The 20,693-nt window shown below is 44.6% G+C and overlaps 2 protein-coding genes across 4 annotated transcripts in view; both read left to right on the top strand.

The window, feature by feature from the left end:
* Positions 1 to 11,261, top strand: part of CHN2 (chimerin 2) — a 193,311-nt gene extending 182,050 nt beyond the window's left edge. For all 3 annotated transcript variants that reach the window (XM_077811339.1, XM_077811337.1, XM_077811338.1), the window contains 3 exons: positions 1,234 to 1,371; positions 5,809 to 5,914; positions 9,475 to 11,261. In XM_077811339.1, the coding sequence (XP_077667465.1) occupies positions 1,234 to 1,371; positions 5,809 to 5,914; positions 9,475 to 9,646 (416 nt within the window). In that variant the 3' untranslated portion in view covers positions 9,647 to 11,261. The remainder of the gene's footprint in view (positions 1 to 1,233; positions 1,372 to 5,808; positions 5,915 to 9,474) is intronic.
* Positions 11,262 to 19,891: 8,630 nt separating this feature from the next.
* Positions 19,892 to 20,242, top strand: PRR15 (proline rich 15). Its single transcript, XM_077809317.1, has one exon. The coding sequence runs from the start codon at positions 19,892 to 19,894 to the stop codon at positions 20,240 to 20,242; it is 351 nt and encodes a 116-aa protein (XP_077665443.1).
* The last annotated feature ends 451 nt before the right edge of the window (positions 20,243 to 20,693 follow it).

The following is a 20,693-nucleotide window of genomic DNA, read 5'->3' as shown; positions in this document are numbered from 1 at the left end:
GGCAGAGAGAGAATGCCATGAGTCCTGAGCAGTTCTCAAAGTGAAGAAAAATGTGGACATTGTGGTACTGAAAATAAGGGTGGAGAGAGGAAGCTATACACACCCACACACAGAGGTGTCCATATAATCTGACACGGGTGTGGCCAGTTTCTGAGAAAAGGAAGGGGTGTTTCTGATGCACAAGAACTAGCCCTTTTCTCCAACTCTTCAGTGGGATGGAAGGAAAAGAGGTGTTTACAGGCATAACAAATGCTGACTTTTGGAAAAGGTCAAGTCAGTGCATAATGGAAAAATGTCTGCAAATAGTCATTTGAACTTGAAAACTAACTTTGATTCAGCTATGTTTGAAATTCGTTCATTTTCCTTTTCGGCAGGCATTTCAGTGGTCAAGCTTTACTAGCATCAACTGAGTGTTAAGCTAAAATGATTGAAAGGGAGTTTTGAATTATTCTGCTGCAATATATGAAATTCAAAATTCATGTAAGTTTGGTTACATAAGTCACATAATCATTTAACAGAAACAGTACCACATGACTTGCATAGCTAAATGCCATGGCAGGACTATTTAAATTGAGATATTTACCTGAAACTGTTCACATGCTGTTTGGATAGGAAAATAAATTTAGAAGACAACAGAAAATTTCAAAGCAACAAGAGGATTCTGTGATCTGTTTATCATTGTGGCCCACATAATCATGTGATTGATTCAAAAGAGCAGGGTTCTTTTCCAAACTGGTGTTGATCTGCTTGGTAACCTTGAGCAAGTCACTTCACCTCTGTGTGTCTCAGTTTCCCCACTTGTAAAATACAGTTATCTCCTTTGTAAATGGCTTTGAGATCTGTATGTAAAAAGTGCTATATAAAAGCTAGCTATTAGAGTGTTATTGTCAACATTTAACGAACAGGCAGAATTCAGCAGTTCCATTATTCATCCCTGAATTTTTGCACTCAGCATTAGAAATCCTACATGGGATGATATACTGTAGATTTTGGTGTTGTATTTGCCAGTCTACATTGAAGCTATAAACAGCCAACACTTGAAAAATAGTGGAGGAAATACTACTCTCATTGATATACTGGAGAATTGGTGGTTATATGTTTGTTTCAAATGCTGTCTGCAGATTATTTCTTGTGAGGATGGAAGGAATAACCCTTAATCAGTATTAAGGAGGCCAAGTCTTGCCGAAGTAAAATTATGCTATTTTAACAAGAGATTTCTTGCTTCTCTTCTAGATGGTGACAAGGCTGATATCTCTGCAAGTTTATATCCAGACATAAACATTATTGCTGGAGCACTGAAGCTATATTTCAGAGACTTGCCGATTCCTGTAATCACCTATGAGACCTACTCCAAGTTTATAGAGGCAGCAAGTAAGAATTGCATAACAATTCATATAATTTTTAATTACATTTTCTCCTAAAAAAATGTTTTTATAAAAAATATCAACCTTTCCAACAAAGTGGAAGGAAATACATTGCTTTGTTCATTGCTCTTTCATCATTTTCCTCTTTTAAATGGAATGTTTACGTCAGTGTTGATATAAAGCTGTTCCCCCTGCAGCTATGTATGGCTGTGTAAATCAGTGTAGCTTCTCTGGAGTCAAGGGAGTTACAGCTTACACCAGCTGAGGATCTGAGCCAATCTGTTTGCTGTAATGGGAGCTGTTTATGCGGTTGTCTTAAAAAATACAGTTCTGCTTTAAGGGATTAAACCTGCTTTAAGGCATTGGGAGATCCCTAGGGACAGGAAAGGAAGCATCTTTTCTCTATTCTACGAGCTACAGAGTAGTAACGGAGCTGTTCCTCAGCTACTGTTCTATTCACAGGGCAGAGGAGCTGCGATAGTGCTTATTCCTTTACACAGCCAAGACGAGAATAGTCAATGAATCCATCACATACTGCTTTTTGTACCCCAGGCCCAAATTGCCATTGTGAGGGAGCATGCAGTGAGCCCCTATGAAGCTGGACTTTATGGGAAGCAGAGGATGCACATCCCCTATATTAGTTCTCATGTTCTCTGCTCCCCTTGTGCAACAGAACAGCACTGGCTCCAAAGCAAATCTGGCAGAGGAAGAAGCAGGATTTGCCCCCAAGTTTCTTTGTTAATACTACTTTGTTACACATGATGATGTTCTGTTATAAAAACTTGCTGAAATGGAATTCCACTGGAACTAGGTGAGTGCGCAACTCTGAAAAGATTCCAGAATAAATCCATTCAAGATTTCAAGTAAGGAATCATGCATTTTTTTAAATAACTGAGTCCCATTGATTTTAAAACTATACTTTAGAGCAAAGAACAGAAGAATGGACATACTGGGTCAGACCAAAGTCCATCTAGCCCAATATCCTGTCTTCTGACAGTGGCCAATGCCAGGTGCTTCAGAGGGAATGCACAGAACAGGTAACCACCAAGTGATCGATCCCCTGTCGCCTATTCCCAGCATCTAGCAAACAGAGGCTAGGGACACCATCCCTGCCCATCCTGGCTAATAGCCATTGATGGACCTATCCTCCGTGAAGTTATCTAGTTCTTTTTTGAACCCTGATATAGTCTTGGCCTTCACAACATCATCTGGCAAGGAGTTCCACAGGTTGACTGTGCGTTGCATGAAGAAATACTTCCTTTTGTTTGTTTTAAATGTGCTGCCTATTAATTTCATTTGGTGACCCCTAGTTCTTGTGTTATGAGCAGGAATAAATAACACTTCCCTATTTACTTTCTCCAAACGAGTTATGATTTTAAAGAGCTCTATCATATACCCCATTAGTCATCTCTTTTCCAAGATGGAAAATCCCAGTCTTATTAATCTCTCCTCATATGGCAGCTGTTCCATACCCATAATCATTTTTGTTGCCCTTTTCTGAATCTTTTCCAATTCCAATATATCTTTTTTGAGAAGCGGGGACCACGTTTCAACTCAGCATTCAAGATGTGGGCATATCATGGATTTATATAGACACAATATGATACTTTCTGTCCTATCTATTCCTTTCCTGATGATTCCCAACATTCTGTTAGCTTTTTTGACTGCCGCTGCACATTGGGTGGCTATTTTCAGAGAATTATCCATAATGACTCCAAGATCTTTCTTGAGTAGTAACAGCTAATTTAGACCCCATCAGTTTGTATGTAACATTGGGATTATGTTTTCCAGTGTGCATTACTTTGAATTTATTAACATTGAATTTCATCTGCCATTTTATTGTCCAATCACGCAGTTTAGTGAGATCCCTTTGTAACTCTTCGCAGTCTGCTTTGGACTTAACTATCTTGAGTAGTTTTGGATCATCTGCAAATTTTGCCACCTCACGTTTACCCCTTTTTCCAGATCATTTGTGAATATGTTGAACAGTATTGGTCCCAGTACAGACCCCTGGGGGACATCTCTATTTATTTATTTCCATTCTGAAAACTGACCGTTTATTCCTACACTTTGTTTCCTGTCCTTTAACCAGTTACTAATCAATGAAAGGGCCTTCCCTCTTATCCCATGACAGCTTACTTTGCTTAAGAGCCTTTGTTGAGGGAACTTGTCGAAGTCTTTCTGAAAATCTAAGTACACTATACCCACTGGATCATCCTTGTCCACATGCTTGTTGACCCCCTCAAAGAATTCTAATAGATTGGTGAGGCATGATTTTCCTTTACAAAAACCATGTTGAATCTCCCCCAACAAATCATGTTCATCTATGCGTCTGATTATTCGGTTCTTTACTATAGTTTCAACCGGTTTTCCCAGTACTGAAGTTAGGCTTACCGGCCTCTAATTTCCGGGATCACTTATGGAGCCTTTTTTAAAAGTTGGTGCCACAGTAGCTATCCTCCAGTCATCTGGTACAAAAGGTGATTTAAATGATAGGTTAGTAGATCTGCAATTTCACGTTTGAGTTCCTTAGGCACTGTGGACTCCAGGGCTGGAGCACCCCTGGGAAAAAAATGATGGGTGCTCAACACCTATGAGCAGCTCCCATATCAGCACCTCCCCCCCCCCCCCCAGCCCTTCCCACCTGCCATGGATCAGCTGTTCCACAGTGTGCAAGAGGCGCTGGGGGGGAGGGGAGAGGAGTAAGGGTGCAGCCCGCTCAGGGGAGGGGGTGGAATAGGGCGGGAAGAGGCAGGGTGAGGGTGGGGCCTTGGGGGAAAGGATAGAGTGAGGGCGGGGCTTGGGGCAGGGCTCGGGGGCAGCACCCTCTGGCACATTAGAAAGTCAGCACCTATGCCTGGGTGAATACCATCTGGTCCTGGTGTCTTATTACTGTTTAGCTTATCAATTTGTTCCAAAACCTCCTCTAATGACACCTCAATCTGGGACAGTGCCTCAGATTTGTCACCAAAAAAGAATGGATCAGATCTGAGAATCTCCCTCACATCCTCATCCATGAAGACCGATGCAAAGAATTCATTTAGTTTCTTCGCAATGGCCTTATCGTCTTTGAGTGCTCCTTTAGCATCTCAATCATCCAGTGGCCCCACTGGTTGTTTAGCAGGCTTCCTGCTTCTGATGTACTTTTTTTGCTTTTACTTTCTGAGTCTTTGGCTATTCTTTACATTCTTTTTTGACCTTTCTAATTATATTTTTACACATCACTTGCCAGAATTTATGCTCTTTTCTATTTTCCTCAATAGGATTTAACTTACACTTTTTAAAGGATGCCTTTTTGAAGCATGGATAAGCAAAAAGTATAATATTCTAAACTATTCCCCTTTCCCTTCCTCCTCGCCACACACTCTTAATAATATCACAGTCCTCTCACTTACGCTCCTCTCTCTTTCTTTCCACATCATATGAAATTCTTCAAGCTTGTCACTAATCTTATAAATAACATGCTAAGATCAATTTACCAGCATCAATTTACCAATCTTTTAAAAAGCATGACAAAGATTTGTAGCCTTCTAAGGTTCAATCTGTTTGTGTTCCTAAATTTTGATGAAAAATTATGTAGCAAATATAACTTTGCCTTGGCTTGGAATATATAATGCCATATTCTTCTTATAGAATTCCTGTCTAGATAGTTGGACATTGTCAAATATTTTAAATTACCATCACAATTCCCACGTCACTATTATCTACAATACAATACATGATTTTGTGATGTTGTTTGATTTTAGTTTCATTAGCAAATTTTTAGTACCATCCAATATATTTGACCGCTGCCTCAAAGGATATATTTAACTTAAATTCCCATTGTAAGGAACTCATGCAACCTGTGTAGAGCTTGGATGTGAATTAGTATAGCTTACCCCTATTGGTCATTGCATATCAGAGGCCACCCAGGCTGCCTATATAAGAACTCAGTGAGTGCCCATCAGCATCTGCTCAGTGCAACGGCTGCCTGGCTCCTCACCTGCTAGGTGTAGTGCTGTGTTCTTGACATAAAGTCTGATGCTGCTTCAGCTGAACCCAAATCTGTTGTGTTATCTTGTTCCATGACACCCATCTTTCTTTGATGGATAGTCCAGATATCACATAAAATCAGAGGTGAGATGAAGGGTAGATGCAAGTCAGAATATTAAAAATACTGTAAGAGAAGGTTCAGGTGCTGTAGGCAGACACGCAGGCATAAAAGTAATTACACAAAGTCTCAGTTGTTGATTGCTTCACAGGTTAAAACCATTTTATTAGCTACCTTGGCATCCTTGCAAAAACACTCCATATATAAATGTAATATTTATCTTCAGCTGCACATTCAAGAACTGGACTATACCATTTGTCCTTGTAAATGATTCCGTAACATTATTGCAGCTTCTTGCATTATTGCTATTTATATGTGTAAAACTACTGACATTAATTCTGTTGTGTTTTACAGAAATCTCTAATCCTGATGAACGATTAGAAGCTGTCCATGAAGTACTGATGCTACTTCCTGCTGCGCACTATGAGACACTTAGATATCTAATGATTCATCTCAAAAAGTAAGTTAGTTTGCATGCAGAATAACCTTTGAACAGCTTATCTCTTTCTACTTTGAGATATAATAGAAAGCAATTATAAGCCTCCATCACAGCCCAAAGGTTAAAACTACACTGCTACAAATAAGATGAGAATAAACAAGGAAGAAGAGTAACTTTGCACTTAGAGCATAATGCCTTCCATCAGCAAATCTCACTATATGTTAGAAATGTTAATTTAGTTTTGTAATATGACCACACACAGTCACAAAAGAACAAAATACAATAATTTTACTATGTGAGACAATAAATAATTAGGTTATACTTTGCATTACAACTGTAGTTACAGATGTAGTTAATGACAGTTCTTTGCATATGTGTCAGGGTGGACCCCATTGTAGGGGATCCATGCAAGACTGGAATTTCTCTGAATAGCGGTGTCCATCAGAGCCACACAGGGTCTCCTTGGGCTTCCATAAAAGTGTATTAAGGGTAAATCTCCCTCATTTTCCTCTTTCCACCAATGGGAATGAGATGGAACCTGGCAAGTATCTGATCCACTAATTCTTATTTTTGCCTAAGCCGTCTGAAAATCCTCTTTAGAACTCTTCTGATGACCTTGATTTTTGACTGCTGTGATCACTTCGACCCAACTGGACTTGGTATTGACTGACAGCTAAACCCCCTGTACAAATCCCTCTGTAGAGGGATCCTTAACATGGTGGACTCAAAACCTGTGGGCTTCACATATTGTCCATCCTGTGACGGCCTAATTCTCTTAAAAGATGGCCATGGAAGGTGCCTCAGCTGCCTAGGAAATCACACATTCTCAGCAGATGCTCAGGATGCATGTCATTCTCTGCTAGGACATGTGAGACACAAGGCTGAAGCTCCATCTTCTGGAACAATCCATGAAGGTCTCCTCTGACTCTAAGGTGATGAGCTCTAAGATCCTGCTAGTGGACCACCCTCCCTATCACTCTCCCTATCAGTATCTCTGGCCAGACCCCTACATTGGAGTACCAGGAGGAACAAGATCCAGGGACAGAGCAACACCAGTGCCCTATATCACCACCAAAGGCCCTCATCTTCATCTCCTGACAAAGCAGTATCCTCAGCACTGCTACCAGCATCTCATGACTGTAAACATTCCAAAATCTCCATGTGAAGACTGTTGAAACTCTGGCGATAGAGATGGTAGTGATCATCAGAGAAATCCCACAAGCTATTTGACATCCTGTCAGCTTCTGGTCCAGCCAGGGTTGTCTTCCCCATAAACAGAGGACTGCTTGACCCACTTAAGGGATTATGGCAGATACCGTCTATGATAGCATCCATTGTGAAGCATGTCAAGAAGAGAAACCAAATATCTCCAATGGGATTTGAGTACTTCTATACTCACCCAGCCTGGGCTCTTTAGTTGTGTTGGAGGTACAAGAGAAATCTAAGCTGAGCAGGAGTACCCCCAAGGATACCCAAATGGCTCACCCTATTTGGGAGAAAGTCATACTCCTTTGCTTCTTTACAGCTACGTGTAGCCAACTGCCAGGGATTTCTGACCCAGTATGACTTCCTAACATTGGGCAGGGTGTCACTCTTCCTTGAAAAGGTCCCACACAAGAGCAGGGAGGAGCTAAGAGACATAGTTAAGGAAGGTCAGTTAGCACCTATGATGGATGCTTCCAACACCTCAGCAAGGTCTTTGGCCATTTCATTGACAATGCAGAGAGAATCATGGTTCCAAGCATTGGGTATTCCAAGAGAGGTACAGGACCCATAAATATATAGCAAGTGCACTTGCTAAAAGACTCAAAAGCCAGAGATTGTCCCTTACAGGTTCAGAAAATTCTCATCCAAAGCAGGAATTCAGCACCAGGAAGACTTACTCCTCCAAACAGAAAAGATGGTCTGGAACAATACAGACCCAGTAGAGGCACCAATACTGAAAATCCTCAATTATATGCAGCTCCTAAAACAGGCTAGACTAGCATTTGGTTCTCTCAAGGTCCATCTAGCAGCAATGTTGGCATGTCACATGCCAGTACAGTTGCACTCGATCTTCTCTCATCCAGTGGTATCAAAATTCCTTAAGGGTATCCTTCGTATTTACCCTACAGTTAGAAACCTGACCCTTGTGGGATTTCAACATTATTCTGCTATAATTCATGGAGTCGCCCTATGAACCATTGTTGGAGTCTCACTGCATCATCTTACCATCAAGATGGTATTTTTGGTGACCTTCACTTCTGCATGGAAAGTCAGTGAGCTCCAAGTCTTCGTGGCCAGACTGCCTTACAGATCTGTCCATGGGGACGTTGAGACCACAACCCAAGTTCCTTTCTAAGATGGTCTTGATGTTCACCTGAACAAGTCTGTTACCTTGGCTGTGTTCTTTTCAAAGCTGCACTTGATGCAGGGACAGAAGAAACTGCATGCCTTGAATGTATCCAGGGCTTCGCTATATTACCTTGGTAGAATCAAGCCTTTTGGGCTGCCTCTCTACCTGTTTGTGGCCATTTCCAGCCCATCTAAGGCCAAGTCATCTGTCACAGAGGATCTCCAAGTGGATCACACAGTTCATTTCCACCTGCTATCAGCTGCCTGGAAAGTCTCTCCTTCTGAACATTGAGGTGCACTCTACCAGGGCACAGGCTGGTAAGCATTATACCTTTGACATGGCAGTCAGGGCAGACACCATGTTCAGGAGGGCAGTGCTACAATCATTGTGTGACTGATATGGCTGGAACTCCTCACTTCAGCCGTTCTGAGAAGACACTGCTTGCCAGTCACCTACTGTGGGATCCACAGACACATACTTGAAGAAAGAACGGTTACTTACCCTCCAGTAACTGTTCTTTTCTAGATGTTGTAGTCTGTGTCGATCCCACAACACCTCCATCACCCCTTTTGAAGTCCTAGGCTAACAGGTTTTGAATTGTGAGGGAACTGAGGTGAGGATTGCAGCTGCCACACCCTTTATGCCCTTGAGGAACGAGTACGAGGAGGCACAGGGCTCATGTACGGTCCTGACAGACACTGCTATTCAAAGAAATTCCAGTCTCACGTGTCTGGGCACATGTGCACTGATGATGGGATCCACACTGACTACATCATCTCAAAGGACCACAATTACTGGAGGGTAAATAACCATTGTTTACATTGTAATTATCCTATGATTATTCTTTTTGATAAAATAATTACTACTAATTCCTTCTAACTGGAAGTTTAACCACATGACTGAATCACATCAATGTCGTTCCTAACATATATTTTAAGAATCCACATATGTCAACTACATTGTATTTATACTGGAGTTATCAGTTTTGTGGTAAATCTTCCATTTATATGAATAAGTAGCATTTAAAAGTTTTCCATAAGCAAAACCACAGTGAAATTGCACTGTAATTGCTGTGTAACTACAGTGAGATTACAGTCACTAAAGTGTAACCAAGATTGTATGTTGCAACAATATCATTATCTAACAATGCTTGAAGCAAAACAATCCCATAACATAATGCTACTATATATTAGATTTTTCTAGTAAAGAAATTGCTACTTACTAATTTTATTTTTTCCTACTTTAGGGTTACCTTGAACGAAAAGGAGAATTTTATGAATTCTGAAAACCTGGGAATAGTGTTTGGACCTACTTTAATGAGACCTCCAGAGGACAGTACTCTTGCTACCCTGAATGACATGCGGTACCAGAAGCAAATTGTGCAAATTTTAATAGAAAATGAAGATGTTTTGTTCTAAACAATGAAGCAGTAACTTCATAGCCACCTGCTTTGAAATTATAAGTTTAAAGGAAAACCAACATTTCTTTATAGTTTAAAAAAAAAGGAAGAGAAAGTTCCTGGGCTGCACTTCATTTTGTGCAATATTGCAGATGAATGCCAAAATGTTTAATAAAGCCTATGTCTTATAGACATATGCCTCTTTTTTAGAAAAAAAAAAGTCAGAAAAAAATCCTTTTACCTTGTATCTTTTGCCTTGCCTCATATGTATATTTGTTTTGAGATGTTGCAAACACTTTTACTAAGGAACACAAAACATATTTTAATATGGCTAGAGAAGCAAAAAGGTACTACTTAATCAGTGTTACTTGTATACTGCTATACATTTCCCCACTCTGTAAGACATAATTATATGTGTCAATCGTGAAACAGAACCTATATTATCAAGATATTTTACTTTAATTAGCTGCTAGAATGGCATTTTATTTTAGCAAACAATAATTCAATGTGATGCATTTTTTCCATATATCCTCTCCTGCATTTTTGCTATGATATAATGAAAACATTTACCACTAGTGCAGTATTATCCTGACATACCTCTTTTATTGCAAATGTTTTGAAAGAAAGAGACTTCTTTTTTTAAAAAATGTGTATTCTCACTTTCTTTAGGTTTTTGTTTATATTTTAGGCATTATAAGTTTGTATAGTACATTTTTAGTCATTTGATATTTTCTAACAAGTATGGTCTTATCATTTCTTTTTCCCATCCAAAATGTGGTGTTGAAAGTTTTCAAAAGTCTGGTGGTAGTATCAGTTTCACAAGCCAGACGTTTCTTGGAGTACAGTCATGTGTAAGTTAAGTGATGCTGGGACACTGGATATTTTCTGGCTTTGTTAAAACGTTAGCACTTTTGTTTTGCTTGATTATTTTTTTTTTTGTAAAAAGCAATTTGTCATGTTTCTGTATTTATAAATGTACAGTAAATCTGCTGAAAATGTGAGTGTTTCTCTTGAACGTGTTTTCTGATGGTTTGTTTTTAAAAACAAGAATGTGTAAGAAGTATGGGAGTTGGTAAATTTAATTACTACCAATTTTTTTTTATTTTCCTCCCCTCACAAATGTTGACCTACATGGTTCATAATCTAACTGAAAAATTTTCTAATGTTAAAATGATTTCTCAGCATGAGATTTTTCTAAAAACATAGACAGACAGCATACTTTACTACCAAACTGAATTTTCAGTACAAAAAGCTATAATCTCTCTTTGTCATTGTGTGGATCACATGCTTGGTAACTCAGTGATACAGTTTTCTGAACTATTTCAGGGAGCATAGCTTTCTATTCAAATTGAAAAATGTGTGTAACTATGATAATGAATGGGGGAAGGAATACTGTAAATTTGTTGTTCTTTAGAGAAATTTTTAAGGCCTAGGTAGATTAACCCAGATTGCACAGCAGATGCTAAATAGTTCTGATTTGCTGATGCTACTATAGATTTGCCTAAATTGTACAGGTTTATTTGTTGTAGGTGCTGTACTAAATACTGTCATAAAAATGATCTGGAAATGGTTTTATTTTGTGAAGTAAACTATGCTTTGTAATTTATGATAGTGTAAATGGAAGGAAAATCCTATTAAATGTGTTAAGAGTTCTGGCATCTGTTGTTTTGACCATATAGCAACCTGGGAAACAAACCAAACAGTTTCTATCAGTCCTCCCATCATTGCAGAAAAGTTCATTGCTGGTAAAACTCAGAACTTGTTTTACTGTCAAGTTTTGAATTGGTAGTGGGATGTTAATACTTCTGCAACTTCTTTACTGAGCTCTGCCACCAAATTTCTATTCTTAGAAGGTCAAGTAAGCAGAGAACCAATATATCCCAATCAGCTATACCACAATGCCTATTCCATGACACCAAAGCAATTTTTTACTCTACTTGCTTGCATGCAAGAGTTTGAATATGACAATTTTCCTTCATTTCTTTTCAGTTGGGACTTTGTTGTTTAAGAGAGAGTTCTGTTTTACTGACAGGTTTCAGAGTAACAGCCGTGTTAGTCTGTATTCACAAAAAAGAAAAGGAGTACTTGTGGCACCTTAGAGACTAACCAATTTATTTGAGCATAAGCTTTCGTGAGCTACAGCTCACTTCATCGGATGCATGCATCCAATGAAGTGAGCTGTAGCTCACGAAAGCTTATACTCAAATAAATTGGTTAGTCTCTAAGGTGCCACAAGTACTCCTTTTCTTTCTGATTTACTGATACTTTTGAGTTGGAGGAAAGGTGAGCGAAGGTCTGCAATCCTACCTTTGACTGCTTCACCTCTCCCTGTGAAGCGTGAATTGGTGCCTTTGATATACCTTATGCCCTGAATGTTCAACTACTGTAGAAGGTAGTGCCTTTAGAAATATCCGTTTAAAAGCAACTTTGGCTGGAGAAGACCTCTAATTGATACTATGGATGGTACTTTAAAAGAGAGAGGGAGGTGGAACCAGAGGGAGAGAGGAGTGCAATTATTCTTCTACACACTCTTAATGCTAATCTGGAATTATGGTTAGTCTCTGCCTCAGCTGGCTGACAGGTAGCATCACCTATGGAATGTGAAACTCCAGCTCCCCTCCTGCCATGTCCCTGGTTCGAGTTCTAACTGAAGCAGACGAAAAGCAAGCAGAGCCTGCTCCTGTGAAACAGAATGTCTGCCTGCCAAAGAACAGGGCCAGGCAAACAAACTTCTGGAAAGCAGGAGTATGCACCAATGTGTAGAGTGAGCTGGGTCTGACTGGATTATACCAAGTCTCTTGGTCTCCCCTCACAGAATACAGCAGAGCCTGATGCTGTGATGGCTTTTTCCTCACCAGACACTGCTAAAGAGTGGTGAGAGTAGTTTGCAAGATTCCCCTGTGGCGTGCATCACTTCACTTTTGGACCATGTCCCCTCAAGGGACACTAGAAGCAGATGAAGCCTCTGCTCTAACAAGAGTCCATTTTATCAGCAGTTGTCCCGGAGGTGAGAACAGTAGTGTAGCTGAGGGTAAACATAGGTAAATGGAGAGCACCTGCTTCTCACTGCAGGTGTAGGGACTTTAAATTCGATTAGTTTATCCACTTTTTTTTTTTTTTTTACCACAGCACTACTGGGCATGAACCTTGCTCATGTCCATGTCCCTGAAGGGAGCTGTTATTCAACCTCCTTCTCCTTTAGTTCAAAGCACTCTGTCAGCTCACTGCACATGCACCCTCGAGTTTCTGCCATTCAGATGCCCTTGTGGCTTCTTCTTGTATATGAGTGCCGCTACTCTGCCTGCAGCCTATACCACTCACCAGCCGCAAGTGTCTTTCCTGTGTGTTAGCAGACGGGGCACCAGTCACATGACTCCCTACAATAATACTAATGCATCTTGGACCTACTTACGTTAGCAGAGAAACATTCCATTTTTCTTCTTTCTGTTTCTTGGTGGTGGTTTGAAGGTTAGTACCTGCTATGGGTCCAGTAGAACAGTGCTGAATCCTACTCTTTAACCCCCTCTTGTGAGGCTCACAGCCAGCTAGTTCCAAGAGAGGGAAAACTGTGGAGGCGGTTGTATGAAGAACTAAAAATGAAGCTACTTAGCAATAAATAGTATTCACATAAGATACAGGGCCCAGTTCTCTGCCAGTGTAAACAACCGAGCTAGTTTTAAGATGGAACTCGATACATTTATTAACGGAATTATATGATATGGTTGCCTGCGTTAGCAGGGTACTAGACTCAGGGACCCAGAAGATCCCTTCCCTTTGTTCCTAACTCTGTTCAAGCTGCAAAACAGGTGTAACAGAGTGCAGAGAAGGGCTCATTGGCTCCACATTCAGTTTCTCCCTGTTTTCAGTGGCTAATCTACCCCATCAGCAGAGGAAAACTACAGACCAGAGTGAAATCTGAGGCATAGCTGGAAAGATAAATGACCCTGTGACACATGGGTTACAAAGAGAAATATGACCACAAATCTTCCTTTAAAATCCCTTGTCTTGCTAGGATCAGTGACACACCACGTTTACTACAATGGGTCACACCACAATTGTATGGGCCAGGCTGGGGAGAAAGTAACTGCAACTCATCAGACAATAGACCAATCAGATGATGGTAGGTAGAATGGCCAATCTGCTATAACATCTATAGCCCCCCACCACCAGAATATCTGAGCCACTCTGCTTCCTCTGGGCCAAATCCTCAACACTGCCCACAGCCCATGTAACTAGGAGTGTGCACAGAGGAGACTGTTGGGGAAAAAGGAATACTCCAAGCCCACAGAGCCTCCCCACAGCTACTACTGTACCCTAGGAGCTACAATAGCTCCCAGCAGCTATTGCATCGCCAACTCCATATGGAGGGAACGGCCATAGCTCTTGATCCACCAGCCATACCTAAGTGCCATGCTGAAGCATACCGGAGCCCCTTTAGAGTTTTGTTCCATAGAACATGTGGGATGCAGACCGTTAGCTGAGGCAGTCCCCCGAAGCGCTGACACAACAGAAGACTGAGTTTGGTCCTACATGCCCACAAAGAAAGGGCAGGAATTACCTTTTTTTGTATCCAGTAACATATCTAGTTACATTACTCTAGCTAAAATACACTAAAAGAATTAAGGCATCAGCTACTTTCCTATTTCTCTTATACGAACTCCACAACAGTATGCAGAAGCATGCTGACTAACTGCAAAGAGAAAATGCTCTCTGACCATGTAATCAGCAAATGCCTCAGTCAGCATTTTGGAAGAGGGGAGTAACAGCAGCATGTAAAGTTTTCACTTCCAAAGAAGCTGTTTCTATGTAAACACTAACCTTTGTAACAATCTTGTGTCAGTCAGTATTTTATGACTTTGACCTGCACTGACGACTTTCAAATACAGAACAAGTTTTAGCATTCCTTTAGCCAGCATGCAACCATACACATGCACACAGAGTTCATTTCCTTCCCCGCCCCCTATTAGAGAAAGGTGTGTGCCTCAAAACTTCATAGAAAATTTCAGACCGCCTGTGTCTTTCTCAAGAATGGACAGATCTCTTTCACTATATAATTTTAGAAACAGACCTGAATCAAAACCCCTTGTATGAATAACTGAATTGTGGGGAAATTTGAATCTTTATCTGAATTTAGCAATTCAGGCCCATAATAATCATAAAATAATAAAAGTAGCATATCACAATTTCTCTGAGAAAGGTATGGAAACTATTATTACTGGTCAATTATATTCATATAATACAATGGTCAGGTTATCTATCTGAATGCCTGGGGATTGGGAGTAGGATATTCTCATTGGAAGGCCCTTGACCCTGACATGGGTCTGATGGAACTCAAAGCCATGATCCTACAAACACTAAAACAGGTTAGTTGATTGCCATGTTATCTCTCAGGTTACTTAAGGGGAGACTCCCTCTTGTAGGGAGCATTTTATAAAGGATTACATATACACACTTGGAGTCTGCCCATTGCTTCTCTCCCTCATTAATACATACTTATTAATGCCCACATGCCTTATCCTGATGGGCAATGCGGGGAGCAAATGAGCCTTAATCAAGCATAAAATCATATGGGGAGACTATGCAGAAGAGAATTGGGCTGCAAGGTAGTATTCCATGCCACCATGCAGCAATCACAAGCTCATCCACATGATTCGTATTCCATGGGGCAATGAGGGAGGTGGACAGCCTGCGTGGGGAAGAATCAAAGGACACATGCCACATGGCATATTCCTCCAGACAACATCACCGTTTTGAATCCTAAAAAATGCTGCTTGAGTTCACCTTACTGTACTTTCCCACCCTACCTAAACCCTGACCCTTTCAACAATTAGGCATGTTCCTTAAATCATTGGAACTAATCACAATAATAAAGTTAAGCACGTGTAAGTGTTGAAAGGATCAGGGCCTAATGAGTCCCACTGGAGGTGTCACATGGGCAGGATTGTTAGAGGTGGGGAGAACCAAAAGATGACAAGGAAGATAGTCTCTCTCTTTCACCAGCAGTCTGGCTAAAGCCAAGTTAAGCCATATGGCTGAGATCCTTCTGATTTTTTACCAATGGATTACAGTCTACACAAGCGTCCTGTTGCTGCCATTCTATTGGGTAGGATAATGTCTCTTACTAAGCCTGCTTCTGCCAGGTATGATTTCTAGCAAATGTTCTCCTTCCCATGAGTTTTAGTGTGGCCTATCCATATGGGTCTAATTCATTACTTGGTGACAATGACATTGATAAAACTCAGAAAACAAATATTGGTTAATTGATCCTCACTACAACCAGTGGTATAGACAAACAATTTCCCTTTCCCTGCTGAGTAAACTGAGGCACAGGTCAACTTCCTACCCAAGGTTATACAGCAACTCAGAATCCTGATTCCCACCCGCTCTGCTGGTATTACTAGATTGCATGCTTTCTCTTATTTTTGGGGTGTTAACTGCAGTAATTTTTTAAAGAGTGAGAGTGAATGGATTTAGAGATTTTCTTCAATGCTACAACATATTAATTTTTCTGGAAAAGCATGCCATGTGCATATATGCACTACATGTGAAAAGCTGACTGGGATCTATAGCAATTCAGGTAATTTAGCTGACAACAACTGTCCATTGTTCATAGCCATGTGTTTTGTTACAGACCTATAGAGCACCTGACCTAATCCATAAGGCAACTACCCTCTTCTCTTTCAAATCCTTTTTCTAAGATACACTTTTGCTGTGATGCCTGCAAGAAATCTGCCAATCAGTAGAAGGAGGCATTGGGCCGTAGTAGAAATTTAACCAAAAAATAATGTTTGTGCTTAACCGGTCTCCTCAAACCCATCACCTGTGTTTGTCTTGATCCTAGTGCTGCAATCGGATCTACATCTGCCATCAATAGGGCTTTCAAAGGTCCACTCACATTGATCCAATTAAAGGACTGGGGTAAAACCACAATTTAAAAGATTGTGAGTTCTTAAGGGTAGGGACAGTGCCTTTGTATATGCCTATATAATGGCTAACACACAGCGAGACTTGAATGGAGCCACTGTACTACTATACATTGTAATCAAGAGCATTTTCATTCAACATTTGGGGGGGGGGGAGAAGGGAAGGATTCTACTTTTAAACCAAACGTTGGGCTTTAAAAAGAGAAAATTCGTCCCTGCCACTGGCGGGATGCGTCCTGTCGCCGTGACACCAGGGCGTCCGCGGAGCTGCACTGCCTGGCGGCTCCAGTCCTGCCTCGGGCTGATGTGTCACCTTCGGCCGGCCACATTCCTCCCCCCGCCGCCTGTCACAGCCGTGGCGGGAACTCTGTGGGGCCGGGGCGCTCTCTCCCCGCGTGTTTGCCCCCTGCTTAGAACTGGGGCCCTGATCTCCCCGAGGCCAGCTGTAGGCTGCGCGGTGCCGGCGGCTCTGGGGGGCAGCCCGCGAGCCACAGCCCCTCTCCCTCCCTCCGGCTCCCGGGCGCGGAGAGCGGCCCTGCTGCCGCTGTCCCACCCCGCCGGGCCGGGCTCCGCAGCAGCCAATGAGCTTCCCCGCCGCGGGGGGAGCGCCAATGGGCTCACCTCCACCTGCCTCCTGCCCACACGCGAGGTACGCGGCCGGGCAGGCTGGAGAAAGCGAGGCGGGCGGGCCAAACCAAGTGTCCACTGAAACGCATCCGCCTCGCAGCCTGTCTCCGCCGCCCTGGAGGGATGGAGAGGGGCCGGGCGGCTCCTCCGGCGGATGTTGCCCGAATGGCCAGTTAAGGAGCGGCTGGGAGGCTCACCTGCAAAGCGGGCGGGCGGGCGGGCGCCTGAAGGTCTGCCCCGGGCTCTCTCCCCCGGCGCTGGCAGCAGCCTGTTGCATTGGCAGCGGGAGTTCCCCTGGGAGCCGGCTACCTGCGCTCTCCGCCCCGCAGGGACACTCGCCGCGGCTCCCCCTTGCAGGCGCGGGCCCTAGGGCGGAGGGAGCCTCGCCGCCGGCCCTCGCAGATTCCCGCCAGGTGAGAGCTCGGCCCGGCTTTGCCCCGGCGCGCAGGTGCCTCCCTCTGCTTCCCGCCGGGCTCCTTCCCTGCTCTGCCCCGGCCGCGGGCGCCCCGAGCCAAGCGCTGCTGTGGCCCCGCAGCGGGCGGCTGCCAGTGGGGCGCTCGCGAGGCCGGGGGCCTGCGCTTAGCCCCACGCCCTTCCCGGCCGGCTTCGGCCCGGCCCCTCTACAAAACTTTCCCCGGCGTCTCCCCCCAGCTGGGGCCCGGGCACCCTCCGACTTGTTGCCTCCCCAGGTAACTCGCCCCATTGGAGCCAATTGCCGCTGGTGGCCGAACTCAGCGGCACTTGGCTGGTTCCCGGGCACACGGGGCCCGCTGGCTGCCCTGGCCCGCGCGCCCTTACCTAGGAATACGACACACGGCGCCTGCAACCCCCCGGGGTCTCCCGCTGCGCGCGGGGGCAGCTGCTCGGGGCGCCAAGGCTGCAGCCACTTAGCAGCGGGTCCTGTTCTGCGCCTTCCCTATGCCTCGCTGGTGTCCGGCCTGCGCTGCTCTAAGCCCGGGCTAGCGAGCAAGGAACCTGTCCATTCTTAACCTCTCTGTTCACGCCACTTTTAGAGGCAAGCCTCGTGTTGCGGTCCTGGCTCTGAGTTTGGCTGTGTGCGCGCTTTCTGGTTTAGGAGTTGGGGCTAAACGGGCACTGTCTGTAATAAGAAAAGGAGTACTTGTGGCACCTTAGAGACTAACCAATTTATTTGAGCATGAGCTTTCGTGAGCTACAGCATCAGATGAAGTGAGCTGTGGCTCACGAAAGCTTATGCTCAAATAAATTGGTTAGTCTCTAAGGTGCCACAAGTCCTCCTTTTCTTTTTGCGAATACAGACTAACACGGCTGTTACTCTGAAAACTGTCTGTAATGGCTCTCTCGCCCTCTCTCTCGGTGGCTTTGGCCTTGCGATGTAAAGCAGGAGGGCAGGATCTTGTGGGATGCAGACCCTCGGGGCATTGGTGGGTGTGCAGTTAACCCTATGTGAATCGAGGTGAATAACCTTTGGCGGAGGATCAATTGCACAGATAGGGGAGGGGAGAGCTTGGCTCGGATAAAACCTGAATAAGAAGTCCATCTAAACTTCAGTTCAGCGTTTATCTGGCCTGGTTCTGCGCCTGGCGCTCTGGTTTAGTGGAAGTCCTGAAGTGTTGTGAAAGGAGCTATGACATGTGAAAATAGTGGCACTGTCACTAGACCTTTGGCTTCGCTCTCCCAGAATAAAGAAGCCCTCCTGACTTCTGCTACGTGTCTGACTCTCTGGTTGAAAAGTTAAAGCAAAGTCCCCTCCCCAGTTACTAGTGATCTGCACACGTGCAAAAACTTGGGGTAGGGTTAATTCTCCAAAGCAGGGGCTTTTATGGACTCCAAATGAATAGATTACTCCGCTCTTCACTACTTTGTGTTTAGGTTAGTCAATCTGTATCAACCCTATCTTTTAAATCAGGGAAATGGTGGTGGTTTGCGATACTAAGACTCTGTGAGAACTTCTAGGGTTTATGACAGAATAGCAGAGACTTGTCCGTCCTCAGTCTGGAGTTGTTTGCAGCAATGCTGTAGCCCTGCTGATCCCACGGTATGAAAGAGACTAGGCAGATGGACGAATTGGTCCATAACAAAATAGTACCTCGCCTACCGAGTCTGTCCTGACTGTCATACGAAGATCCCTGCAAAATAGGGACCGGTCTGGAAGCCTGGTGTGCTCCTAATGACCTAAGTGATGGTGGCTTGATCCATCAGAAACTGCAGGGGCACGCTGGAAATAAGATCTTTCGTTGCGTTAGCCTTATTTCCAGTGCTGTGATCCTGAGTATCTCTGGAAACCACAACCCCCTTCACTGAGACAGCTCACCCCCGTCTGATTCCCGCAGTTAGTGTCCCCACCCACTCAGGTGATAGAGCCACCTGGGGCAGAAGGGGATCTCAAGCCCAGCCCTGTTCCTGTGGCAGCGGCTGGCATCTAGTCAGCAGGTAGGTTCGGGCTCAGAGCCAGCCCCCGGGTAGAGAACACCCTGTGTGACTCGGAGCAGGGCAGGCTGCCTGCCAGCCTGGCCTCGGGCCCTCTCCGTCTCCTCCTGCCCAGCCTGGTCAGTTTCTCTGCTCTCCTGCCCTGGCAGCTGTCACTCCCTCTCCTTTCCTCCCGCACAGGAGCCGCGCCGCGAGCGCCCCGGGGAGTTCCCTGCCTCGCAAGTGCTCGCAGCCCAGGTGAGCCGAGCCGGAGCAGGGAGCGGCTGCCTCCTGCCCCGGCGGCGGTGGCTGGGCGCCGGGAGAAGATGGCTGACAGCACCGCGACCACGGGCTCCTGGTGGAAAGCGCTGACCAGAAGCAGGAAAAAAGCCAAAGAGGGGCTGGTGGCCGGAGCGCCGCCGCCCCCGGCTGAGCCCGCCCTCCCGCCGGCGCCCCCCGGTCCGGACTGTCGGGAGAACCAGCAGCCCAACTTCAGCAGCAGCGAGCCCAAATTGGGCGAGAAGCCTGGCGGCGGCGGCGGCAACCGCAGAAACCTGAAGATCTCCCACTCCGGCCGCTTCAAGGAAAAGCACAAGGTGCGAGCCCCTCTGCTGGCCGAGAGCCCCAAGCTGTTCGAGGGCAGCGCGCCCAGCCACGCCAGCGAGGAGAGGCAATAGCTGAGGCTGTGTGCTGCCGTACAGCCTCCGTCTGACCGAGCCTGGCCCCTGCAGCCAGTCCCCCAGATCTCGCTTTTCCACCACCCACAGAGTCACGGCTCCTTGGGGGCTAGAGGAGGAGACACCTGCTGCTTTGGAAACGCCTTGGGTGCCCCTCGTCGCTAGGAGGAAGCCATCTCTCCCCGGGGGGCGCGGTGACCCCGCTGTAACCAGGCCAGGGACGAGCCTATTCTCTCGTTCGGATTCCGAATTTTGGAAACAAAAATAATCCCAGCGCCCCTGTGTCTCTGTTCCTGGCTGCTGCACTTTGGACTGGACTATCACCCTCGCTGGCTGGAGTTGAAAAGTGCTGCCCTGCTGCTTATTTTAGGGGGTAGAGCGGGATACCTTTCTTGATCAAAAATAGCTCGAGCAAATGGGGATAGGTTTTAATAATGAAATAAAGATGAAG

Source organism: Eretmochelys imbricata, chromosome 2 (genome assembly GCF_965152235.1).
Source record: "Eretmochelys imbricata isolate rEreImb1 chromosome 2, rEreImb1.hap1, whole genome shotgun sequence".
Classification (NCBI taxonomy): Eukaryota; Metazoa; Chordata; order Testudines; family Cheloniidae; genus Eretmochelys; species Eretmochelys imbricata.
The sequence above is the reverse complement of the archived record's forward strand: the minus strand, read 5'-3'. Positions and strand labels throughout refer to the sequence as shown.